General features: G+C 40.0%; 1 protein-coding gene across 4 annotated transcripts in view; it reads left to right on the top strand.

Annotated features, from left to right (window-relative positions):
* Positions 1-12,498, top strand: part of MAPKAP1 (mitogen-activated protein kinase associated protein 1) — a 432,218-nt gene that overhangs the window by 396,121 nt on the left and 23,599 nt on the right. For all 4 annotated transcript variants that reach the window (XM_006834768.1, XM_006834767.1, XM_006834769.1 and 1 more), the window contains one exon: positions 1,546-1,683. In XM_006834768.1, coding sequence (XP_006834831.1) covers positions 1,546-1,683 — 138 coding nt within the window. The remainder of the gene's footprint in view (positions 1-1,545; positions 1,684-12,498) is intronic.

The following is a 12,498-nucleotide window of genomic DNA, read 5'->3' as shown; positions in this document are numbered from 1 at the left end:
ATAAGCCTAGTGATAAATTCCAGCATTCAATTAATAAAAACCTGCCATTCGTTCATCTTTATCCAAGACCACACAGTAATGACTACAGTTAAGCAACCATCATGCCACTCGCTCCTCCAAAGACAACCGGGGAGTCTCTACTGTATCCTGTCTTACATAGTCTTCTGCCTTAGTCTAACAATAATTTTGAATTTATTTATTGGGAAAAAAATACAAATTAATAGTGTTTAGCGCAGACCTAATCATTAGGATTCTCTTTGCAGCTATATTCTTTTTTAATAAAAAAAAAGGGGGGGGGGCTTATGGTGGTTGTGTTTTAATTGAGCTGTGTCTTTCATGGACACTTACTAATTTTCTCACATTTTATTCAAATATTTCTGAATATTATTAAAAACACTCATTGTATAAAGTATGCTGTGATTCTTTTCTGTTAAAATATGTACATTTTCTTATTTTAATTATTTCTTAAATACTTGCTTCATTTTGCTTTTACCACTTTGACCCTGACCTTTACTTTAAACTGTGGCCTGAAAATGTAATTATCTCTAAGGTTCCATATGGGGCTCACTCTACAAAGCATACTGGAGGTTTTTGTCTCATTTCATCAACAGAATACTCAATTTTCAGCAAGAGAGAGAAAGAGCAAGCCTTTGGCCTCACTGGTGTGTGTCAGGCTGAACATACACTCCTTTCCCAGTTACCCCAGGACAGCTTCCTTCCCTGGTGTTAACTTTTCCTCCTAACACCTGTACTCCCAATAACTACACAGTATGCTCTGTCTTTTGCAGCTCTGAAAATATCACCTAAAGTACTAGTATTTAACATTCTGATTCCTGTTATAAAGTCTTTGTTGCCTGAAGCTCACATCCTGAACCAAGTGTCCCTCTCAGCAGAGAAATACAAGGGGGCTTCAAAAATTTTTTTCGTGAACTTGTGAAGCCCTCTCCAATGACCTCCAAGATAAAAACTTAGAAGGTTGTTTGTAAGGACCCCTTGATCCTCTTACAACTTCCTTCAAATATATCATGGGCAATTATTTAGTGTCAGAAGGGAAGAGAGAGACTTTTCTATTCTTAGTAAGGTTTTGTGTTTTTTTTTCAGATCAAAAAATTCTTGGTAGCTAGGCACAAACAATATTACAGATTTATCTGTTCAGCTCAGGTCTTCTTTTAAAAAAACAAAATCAAGAAATACTGATGAAAATTGCATTTTAAATCTTATCATTTACCCCATTACCATATGAATTACCATATGAAAGTAAGCTCTATATTATACCTGAGAGACATGTTTCTTAATACCTTTGTATATTTTTTTTGTTGTTTCCCCCAACGCACTCACCGAGAACACCAGACTGTACAACGTCTCTGTGCCATTTGGAGTCTCTTTATATCTGTGTTAACACATCTATAGCATTCTCCAAAGCTCTCAGAGAGCGCTCATGTTCACCCAACTTAAAATTTGTAAAGTAGGTCAAACTATTATACTGAAAGCATTCACACCTTCCACTTTCATGACTTCATTTTTGTCCTTCCCTTGATCTTACAGGTATCTCTGGAGACAAGGTGGAGATAGACCCTGTTACAAATCAGAAAGCCAGCACTAAGTTTTGGATTAAGCAGAAGCCTATCTCAATCGATTCTGACCTGCTCTGTGCCTGTGACCTTGCTGAAGAAAAAAGCCCCAGTAAGTAGTCCCTTTTATTTATGTCTCTGTTCTCTCCCGCCCCCTTTCCCGTCAGTGTACTGGGTGCCAAGAGAATATATTGCCACCATGTCCTTTTTTCCTTGTGTCTGTTTAATTCATTATCAGAAATTTCTTTTAATCAAATGGAATTATATTGTGATGGCCAGAGGCTGACACGAGCCTCCATCCTGCTCTGTCTTAATATCAGCAGAGAACCTCACAGCCCCAGCTCCTGACCTCACCAGGCCTTCCCAGAGGACTGTGGGTAAAGGGGCAGATTCCTGCTGGATCCTTAGTTGACTCTTTGCAGCCTTCCCCTTCCCATGTGGAGGACTTGACTAGTCAGACCTGGGCTTGCCTTCCTTCCATACCTAATCAAGAGAAGCTGAGGGATTTCTCGTGGCAGCTGAAGATTAGATTTAGATATCCATCATGCCGGAAATGTCAACACTCCCTAGATTATTAGCAGCTGCATGACCTCCCAGCTCATAATTAAACTCCTTCCGGGTCCTACAGAAGAGCCACTGCCAGGTTGGTGTTCCCCTGCTTAAATTATCCAAGTGGGTACAGTCTGGTTGTATATTTTGGCATTTTATATTTTTGCAGTTAAGTAATTGAATTTAACATTTAGATTAATCATTTTTAGGATGATAGTCCTAACAGAGGTTCGGAAGGGCACATAGGTCACACTGAAATTCCTCCATTGAGGAAAACCATTGTTTGGGGAAGGTTATAAGATAGTGGTTTCCAAAGTCTGGTATGTATCAGCATAACCTGCAGAACGTATTTTAAATGGAGTTACCCAGAGCCGCCTACCCCAGGAACTTCTATTCTGATTTAGTAATTTGGAGTAGGACCTGAGTTTCTAATTCTTGTTAGTCCCCATATGTTACAATGTACAATGTGTACTAAATTTGAGAATAAATGTTATAAAGAATTACTTCCTCAAAAGGAATAATAAGATTTGTAAAGGTCGGCAAGTGTTTGTAATGTAGTTCAAGTCTTTGAAGAACCTAAGGAATTCTGAGCTCCTGAAACAGGCTTACAGATGGGTACTTACCATATTGTGGATATTTAATTTTTTTGTCAAATTCAGCACTGCTGGGCTATTTATTCTCCTTTCAGCTCAGCCTATAGCTTGGCAAGAAAGGAGAAATCAGTGGTGCAGGGTAGAAGAGGAGTAACGCTATCCCCAACCTCTTCCCACCATTGCTGTCATGTCAGTGAGGCCTCTGGCTCTACAAGATGACTGCCAGATGCTGGTGGAAAATTGCCTGCTGCTCTGCATCCCTTGCCCCATGACTGCTAGATTCCCTTTGCCTTTGGATAAACATCTTCTTCCTAATCCCTTCCATTCCAGCCTATTGGCATCTTTCTTCCAAGAACTCGGGATGCTTTAAAAAAAAACATTCTGTAAATTTCCCATGTCTCTGAGAAATGAAAGACAATCTCTTGCACATGCATAGAAAGAGAAACTAAGTGGAAAGCCAGGGAAAGAACTGGAAGCAAGATTCAGATTTTCTTACTCACACTGTGCCAAAGAGGGCTGTGATTTAGGTGCTGAAAGATCATCTAGTAGAGGCCCAAGAAAAGATTCATAGTCATTCACCTCCCAATTGCCTCATGGGATCAGTCTATCAAGAAGGAGGAAGTACAGTTGACCCTTAAACAACACAAGCATTAGAGGAGTTTTCACAGTAGAAAATTCATGTGTAACTTTTGACTCCCCCAAAACTTAACTTACTAATATCTTACATTGGACCAGAAGCTTTGCCTTAACATCAGCAGTCAGTTAAGACACAGTTTGTTTTTATGTTTTATATACTCTACCCACATGAAAGCTGAATTTTCAATATGAAATAAAAAGATATTTTACAAAAAGTGCAAGGTTTTCACACCTGATGGCCTAGCTGCAACAACTTCTTCACAAATTTTTTTTGATACAGTGCTCCTTACACTGGACTCATTTACTTTGAGATGGCAGACAACAACAGCTACAAACCTCAGCATATAGTGCATACAAGGAGACTTTTAAAAATTTGTGGAAAAATTCCATTATCTTTCAATGACATTTTTCCACCAAGTTTTTGAAAGGTCCCTCATATCAAGCAAATTAAACTTTTCTGGTAATGTCACGACTTCTTTATGCTTCATGAGAGCACTTCCAGCCTCATTATTGATACTTCATGTGGGTCCTGTGATGTTATTCAAGGTTTACAGTATCTCACTAAGCACAGAAATTACTTGAGAACCATGACAGAACACAGTGTACTGCGATACACAATTTACTGAAGAGACAAACTGCTTATGTGGAGATGATTAGCGTCACATGGAGTTGGGTTGTTTTTTTTGTTTGTTTTTTTTTAAATCTGCAGGTATGTGAACCCATGCAGTTCTAATTTGTGTTGTTCAATGGTCAACTGTGTTATACATCTATTTGAGACCAAGTCCCAGGCTCTGTGATACAGGAACAAACAGCAGATGTGGGCCCCACCATTTTCATGCTGACAAACCAGAGAATCTCTTGTCTTATTTTCAGATCTTTAGAATGGTTCCATTTTTTTTTTAATGCAGATCTTTAAGGGTCTTACAGAGGTTTCCTCCTCTCTCACTCTGAGTCCACAGATCTAGAAATGGTTATGCTTTCCAGAACAAAGAGAATTATTGCCCCAGTAAAACAATTTCTGACTTCCTATCACCATGGGCAGTGCTTTGCAAACCATGTTCCTCAGAACTTTAGTATTCTCAAGAGGATTTCAGGGGCCATTGTGTTGTGTGTAGAACAGATTTGGTCATAAGACCCCTTCAACCAAAGGAACTCTACTATTTTGTTTTCTGTTTGGGGATTTTATATTTAAAGGGAGTCCTAGTGTGGCACTGTGGGATAAAGCACTGGGCCGCAAAGTTAGTTTGAACCACAGAGAGATGGTTCAAACTCCTCAGCAGCTCCTTGGATATCCTAAACAGGGTTGCTATAAGTCGGAACTGACTCAACGGCACTTAACAACGTGTTTTAAAAGCCATCACATATTAAGCCTTAAACCAAAAATATCCCCCGAAATACCTTAAAATCAGACAATGTTGTTGTTGTTAAGTGCCGTGGAGTCGGTTCCGACCCATAGCGACCCTGCACAGGGTTTCCGAGGATGTAAATCTTTACGGGAGCAGAGAGCCTCATCTTTCTATCGCGAACAGCTGGTAGTTTCAAACTGCTGACCTTGCGGTTCGCAGCCTGATTCGTAACCACTACACTTAACTAGTTTTTAAAAAGGTCTACTCTGAGCCTTATACTCTTTTAAGAACAATCTATATGAGGTCAGCTTGACTACAGCAACTCAAAATATTAGGAACTTTAGGGGCAGTGACATTATGTTAATGGGAGGAACAACTCAAAAGGAGGGTGAGAATGGTTGCACAGCTGAAGACTATAACCACTGACAATGAGCTCCACATGTAGAAACTGATGAATTGATGTGTATTCTGCTGTGATATGCTCAACGACAGCAAAAAATAAATTTTAAAATAAGTCATCTGATAAAGAAATTTTGCTACCTATCAAAAAAAGAAAATTTTGAAAATGACAGGTTTACAGAATAAATTTCAATTCCTCAGCACAGCCTTTACTGACATTGACAGCCAGCTGACCACTGCCAGCCTCATGGCCCTTGACTTTCCATCTTGAATGTGAGTAGTGGTCACTGTAAAGTACTCACTTTGCATTCTGTGCCTCTTCTATTCCCACTGGAATACAACTTCCCCTCTCACTGTTCCTCTGTCTTTTCTTACATCTCACCTCACTGTGTCCAGCCACTGATTTGTCAAGATCCAACTCCACTGTCAGCCTCTCTTTGCTGTAAACCTGTATTTATCTGTTGGATGTCTGCCCACACCCCTACCCAGGTCTCAGTACTAAACTCATTGTTTTACACAGGGCCTGGTTTTTGTGTCCTCAGTCCCTACCTAACAGGGCCACAGTGCCTGGTACAGAGTTGCCCTCAAAGAATGTGTGTTGACATGAAATTGAATTTAATGAGACCAGGGATCAGAAATCAAGAGTTGTTTAGTATAATGTACATTGTAAGGTGTCCAAAGAAAAGGATGTCCTAAATGATCATCAGAACATAAGAATTAATCTGTAGGGCTTATTTCTTCCTTTTCTTCTTCTTTTTTTTTTAAGGATTAATGGTAACCCTTTTTATCTTTTGTGTCTGTTGAACCTTAGAAAAAAAGTTATTTTAACAGCACTAAAGAAATGAAAGTCACTATATTTCATAAGTTTAGCCTGTGATTTTTATCAGCATAGTGATGTATGTTTGTAGCTGAGTTTACATCAAAAAATTATTCTTGGGGCCTTCTTGAATGAATTATGGCAAAGAGAGAGAGTCTAGAAGTAGATAAGGTTTTTGATTTCTGCAATATATTTCCTTTTTCATGTTTTTATCTCTTATAACACAAGTGTCTTGCCGAAGACTGGAACGCGTGACCAACTGGAATAATTTAGTTGTGAAAACAGAGCAGATGTGTTATTAAACAGCCTTCTTTACAAAAAAGGCATTAAATGTTGGGAGGATAATGAAGTTGTCCCCAGTCTTACTTGAGACATGTTTGTCATAATTTTGAACAGAAAAGAAATGGTTTTTAAACCTTCAAATATGGCCAGTTTGTAGCGTTTATTGAGAAAGCCGCTGTCAACCCATTAATTTGGTCGTCATAAGTAACACGACTCAAGTTTAATTGATGCCATATCCAAAAAGTATGTGAATAGCTGACTTGGCAAAGGGACTGAGTGTTAGAGCGCCTGCAGTGAAACACATAATTATATATATTGTAGAATCAGAAAGACCCAGACTCTGCAGCCGTACTTCATAAATAGCAGTTCTGTGACCCTCTCCTTTACCCTCAACTTTTCCCTCTTAAGCCATTCTCAGAGAGAAGATTTATTGTTCTGTCCCTGTGAGTGTTTAAGGACCTGGAACTTAATGACTAAATAGATACATGCCTTAAAAAAAGAAGTCTGAACACATAAATATGGCCCCTTAAAAGAGTTAGTTGAGAAATTCTTTGTATCACAAACCCTGCTGAGAAATTAAGAATAAACTCAGATTTTAAGATTTAAAAAAAAAAAGCTACATGCTACCATTATTATTCAAATCAGTGATTTCTCAGTCTGGCTTTGCCACCTCTTAGGATGTCTTTTGCTCTTTTTAAAGGATGTCACAAACCTCAAAAAGATGAATTCATTTTAATTCATTTCAACAGAACAAAAATGTGTACAGCACACCGGAGGAGAAAATGTTTTCATATCAGAAAGGGCCATGGTTAAATTGTCGCAGAGAAAAAATTTTCCATCCTTAACACCATTCAGGCCAAGTGGACTTAGAATGCATTGGGTTCTTTTGTGAAGTGTTAGCCCCAGAGTCTAACACTGAAACAAAAGCAAGGGACCTTTCTGTGAAATTAGCACTATTAGTAGCAGGCTCAACCATACCAGGTCTGGTTTCATCATAAGAAGATTGTGCAGGTTTTGAATCCTTAAAGGAAGCATCCTATCATTAAGAAATAAGATTTAAACCTTAATAAAGTAACTGTCATCTTTATAGCTGAAAAGAGCCTTATATCTCAATTAAGTATAGATAATACAAAATCTTAAGGAAGTAACATAATAGAGGTAACCTAATTATGTTCTTTTGCAATAGTATAATTTAAAGGAAATCTGATTCTGTTAATGCTGGTTATGGTCATAAGGGGTTGTTTGTTTTGTTTTGTTGTCCAAAACACTGAGTTTAAAATAGGAACTTTGGGGGGTTTTGAGTTGACTACTATTGCAGAAGACTGTTAAACCCTAGTGTATAGAACCTGCAGGATATTTGAGGTGAACTTTGGTTAAGGCTCTGAGTTAAATTAGCTGGACTTATTGGTAACCTCCCGCTTAAATGAATCTTTCTTTTCATAAGTACTTGACAAGATTTGTAAAGTAGTGTATTTAATTTACTAATTAAATTAAAGCTACTGAATAATGATTTGTCCACATTGATTTGGCTTAAACAGAAAAGATCAGCATTGTTGTGATCTTCAACAACCTTAATGGCCAAGCCAGTTAGACACAAAGGCCTCTTGTGTTTTATAGGTCAGCAGTACCTAGGTAAGCCCAGGCTGTAATTGAATTGCCTGCACTGCACCCTGCAGTCGCAGATTTCCTTTGCCTTTCCGTTCCATTGTTGCACTGGGGCTTAAGAGAATGTTAACGCGGTAATAGGCACAGGGCCTTCCCCATTATACGTCTTGCTATCGAGCGGTTCTGCATGACTAGTTAAAGAAGATGGCAAGAAGATTAATGAAAGGAAGGCTAATACAGAAGGGGGTACTTTTGCAAGACTTCTACCGAGGAGATATTAGAGCTGAACCAGAGCTTGGCTTTTTCTTTATCCTGTGACCTTTGAACCTGCCTTACTGTTGAGAGCTGCCAGTGAAGTCGACATTTTGATTGATGTTGGTACACGAGTCAGTCTTTCCCACTGAATTCCACATCTGCACGAAAATAGCTTTTCCAGCGGAATTCGTACTGGCTAGAAGTGATAGCCAAATTGATGGCTGAAATGCTTTTATGTAGTTTTCATTTAAAGCTAAAGGTATTTGATGGTTTAATTCAGTATCCAGTTTCCATAGATTATATGCATTTGCCTATATGTTTTTAATGGGTTTATTAACCCATAGGGAAAGACTCAAAGCAAAACTGTTCAAAGGTTTGCCAACAGTGCGCCAGGAAGAAGGCTTAAAGCCATCATCAGACAAACCCTTCGCCATTCTTAAAAGAGAAAAATCAGTGTGAGGACCCAGGGAAACTAACTTTCAGGTGTGTGTAAATAAAACAAAGCATCTCACTGTCTTTGGAAATCTGGGAATATAGAAACATGAAATCATGCCTCTTCACCAGCTGAGCCTTTACATTCCTCAAGCATGGTGACTCTCTTGAGTCACCCAGATCTTCGGATGCCTGGCCTTGTCCTTGGTACACAGTGTTCAAATCCTCTGAAAAAGATAGTTATGGGCTACTTGTAAGACAGGACTGTGTAGACAATAAGTCTCTTAATGCATTTTCACTCACTCTGTTACCTTGTTTGTGGTGTTTCAGCCTTCTAGTGCATGTGTGTCTGTGAGTGTGCTCACAGACACATATGTGTGTATCTGAATATGCCTGTGTATGCATCCCTCACCCTCTCTCCCAACAAAGGGAAAGTGACAGAGGACTCAGGTTTTGTTACTAAAATCTCAGCCCATACATTAAATCCTCTGACCACAAAATTTCTTTCCTTCCCATTTGATAGGGGTAAATTCTAGCAGAGAAAATAAACCCCATATTCATACACATTTGGCTAATAGACATTCTAGTTCCTAAAGGAGACAATAACCAGAAATGCTGTTGAAGCAACAATTTTATTCTGTTCTTTACATGCTCATGAGAATGTGTGAAGGGGAAATGAGGGTGATGCTAGTCACCATTGGTTGGAAGAGCTAGAGTCCTGAGAAAGATAGGTGACTGTCCATAGCCATGCTGGCATCCTCTGGTCCCAGTAGCAATAAGGCTCCTGCTTCTATACCTGAATGGACTTGCATCCCAGAAGGGCTACAGCCTGACACTTAGACTCTCAAGTCCCAGGAGGTCCAGGGCTCCAGACTTACTTCCTAAGCTCCAGATCAAATACGGTAAGTACTGCCTGATTACAGAACACAACTGACTCTAACATATTAAATGCCCCAGTTATTGAATTGCCTTTTCATAAGAGTACTCAGGAGCACAATCAGGAGCAGGCAGTGCCTCATCCTTTTAACAGATATGTTTCCTAGCCCTATTAAAAGGGGTCTTCATCTATCCTGTCAAAGAGAGTCTGCTGGGGTTTTTTAGTTTAATTACACTATCCAATTAAAACTCCTTGCTGCATTTGGATGCGCCTCTCCTTGGGCCTGAGTGGATATGACATTTACAAGGCTCGCCTTTCAAGCAGACAATAGTGTGATTGATGAGGTGCACATTCAGTGAAGGAGGCGAGTGCCTGTGGAAGTGCTGCTTAGTGCATTTTGATTTATTTATCATCTCTTTCCAAAACAAGGGAGCTTCCGGGGAGGCAGGTTTAAGCAACCAGGAGACCACCTCAGTTTTTCCAGGTGTGTGGGAGGGAAGGACCCAAAGTGAATATGCCACAGAATAAAGGTAGAGAAAAAGTGTAAACTTGGGACCAGCTTGCATCATTTAATGGCAGACTGCATTCTTAGATTCTCTGACCCAGTTTGATTTCCAGTAACCTCGAGCTGTGATCTGTTGTTAAATAGGCCATCACTGTGTTTCAGGAAACAGTTTGCTAAAGCTAGGCAGCATTGGCCAGGCTCCTGAGATAACCGCTGGTGGGAGCCAGCGCAGCATGTGTCTCATTGACTGACCTCGTCATCATTAGCTAACATCTGACTTCTGCACTAGGCATGCCTATTTATGCTCCCAGCTGCATCCTCCAGAAATCCAGCAGTTTATGCCCAGGGGGTGTAGTCACCACTCAATGACTCTGTAATTCTGCCTGAGTGTGTTAAGCTTTTGAAAGTGCTTTGGCAATTTGGACTCAGCGAAGAGCAAACATGGCTCTTCATCTAAGAGAGATGGAGTGCAATGGAAAACTCCTCAGGATTGTAGTGACAGAGCAAACCCAACATCTTGTTCTTAAACTCGTATTGCTAGTACCCTCAGCATACGATAGAAGGGAGCAGCGGGCTTGCCTTGTAGTTCCTGGAAAATAAGTGTTTCAGATAGTGTAGGATCTCTAGAAGGATCAGCACTATGAATTTAAGAGGCAAGAGATTCCACTTTGAATTCTAGATAGGTGATAAAAAGAACACATCTCACATAAATTATTCATCAATTGCTCAAAAAGGCGTTTGGGGCATGTTTTCATGCCACTCCAAATTTCAAGACACTCCAAATTTTTCAAGTCTAAGACACTTTGAGTAACATTCTCTGAAAACTGTCTTTTTTCCCGAGGGTTTATTAATCAAAAGTTTGCTTGTGGTAGTTGCAACTGATATTTGTGAACATTTTGGGAGTGCCAACATTCTTTCCTCCTGGGAGAAATATTTTTCTAACTAAGTTTTCACTTAATTATTGACTTGGGCCTTATGATCTTATAATGGCATAACAATTATATAAGTATAATGAAAATTTTACATAATTTGCATGTGCTGGAGAAGAATACTGAAAGTACTCAACTCACCTGTTGAGTGCCATTGAGTTGGTTCCTACTCAAAACAGCCCTGTATAGGGTTTCCAAGGAGTGGCTGCTGAACCGCCAACTTTGTGGCTTAAACCGACTTCCAGTCCTGTATTTTAAACACCTGTTAAACACCATAGCAAGGTGGTTTTATTTGTTTTTGTTTTTCTTTTTCAGTAAATTGGATAGAGGAAGGAAAGAAATCATTGCCATGTGAGTTTATGATTAGAAAAGCCTGAATTAAGTTTATAGACAGGCAGAAGAGTAAGAAGAGTAGATGCCGTCAAAGCGGTCACTACAATTCCCTGGGCCTCTGCCACTGAGATGCTCAGGAAGGAGCAGCCCTTTTGCCAGTCAATTTACATGGAATTGAAGCTCCTTGAAGGCAACTCTGAATTATTGCTTATAGTGAAGACAGGGCCTACAGGGAATTGTTCAGCTTAGAGAACCAGGGGGTCACAGCCCTGCCTTTCCTAGGAGGACGTACAGACAGGTGTGTCTTAGCCTAAAAGAATATGCATTCTCTCCCATTTCCCCAAGAAATCCAGTGAGGCTTTTTCCACCCCAATGTGTGGGTTAATGCACTGGACTGCAAAGTCAGTCTGAACCACAAGATTAGTGGTTCAGGCTCAACACATACTCTTCAGTGTCGCTATGGGTCGGAACCAATTCAGCGACACTTAACAACAATCCCTGATGTAATCTTTGCTGGTACCTCTGGTCTACATTGTTGTTGTTAAGTATTGCTGAATCCGTTCCAATCCATAACAACCATATTTAGGGTTCTAAGCAGCAACTGATGAGCTTGAACTGCCAACCTTGTGGTTCACAGTCCAGTGCTGATCTGACAAAACTTATAACATCATTCATGGACCATACAAAATTATCAACTTAAAAGATGAGCCTGCTATATTTGGTCAAACATTTAATTAACTCACCCCTAACATGATGGCTGGAACTGCAGTTGCCTTGGCAGGACCAGACCAAATGATAACCCATGCTTTATAGGGGCCTCAGGCTGGACGTTCCACATCCCTGGATTAGAGGCTAGAAACCATCTTATTTAACGTGCCCATGTCTGTTGAAAAATAATCAAGAACAGATCCTCAAGGATGTTCTTCATAGGCTTACTTATGAAACAATATAAGTGCCCAACAGAGATATGTTGTTGTTGTTAGGTGCCATGGAGTTGGTACCAACCCATAGCGACCTTATGCACAGCAGAATGAAACACTGCCCAATCCTGGGCCAATCTCACTGTTGTTGCCACACTTGAGTCCAGCAATGCTGCCACTTGGCCAATCCATCTCATTGGGGGTCTTCCTCTTTTTCTCTGACCCTCCACCTTACCAAACATGATATCCTTCTCCAACAGCTGCGCCCTCCTGACAATATGTCCAAAGTATGAGAGACAAAGTTTGGCCATCTTGGCCTCGAAGGAGCACTCTGGCTGCACTTATTCCAAAACGGATCGATTGGTTCTTTTGGCAGCCCATGACACTTTCAATATTCTTCTCCAACACCGTAACTCAAAGGCATCAATTCTTATACAGTCTTCCTTATT

Source organism: Chrysochloris asiatica, unplaced genomic scaffold (assembly GCF_000296735.1).
Source record: "Chrysochloris asiatica unplaced genomic scaffold, ChrAsi1.0 scaffold00014, whole genome shotgun sequence".
In the NCBI taxonomy this organism is placed as follows: domain Eukaryota; kingdom Metazoa; phylum Chordata; class Mammalia; order Afrosoricida; family Chrysochloridae; genus Chrysochloris; species Chrysochloris asiatica.
The sequence above is the reverse complement of the archived record's forward strand: the minus strand, read 5'-3'. Positions and strand labels throughout refer to the sequence as shown.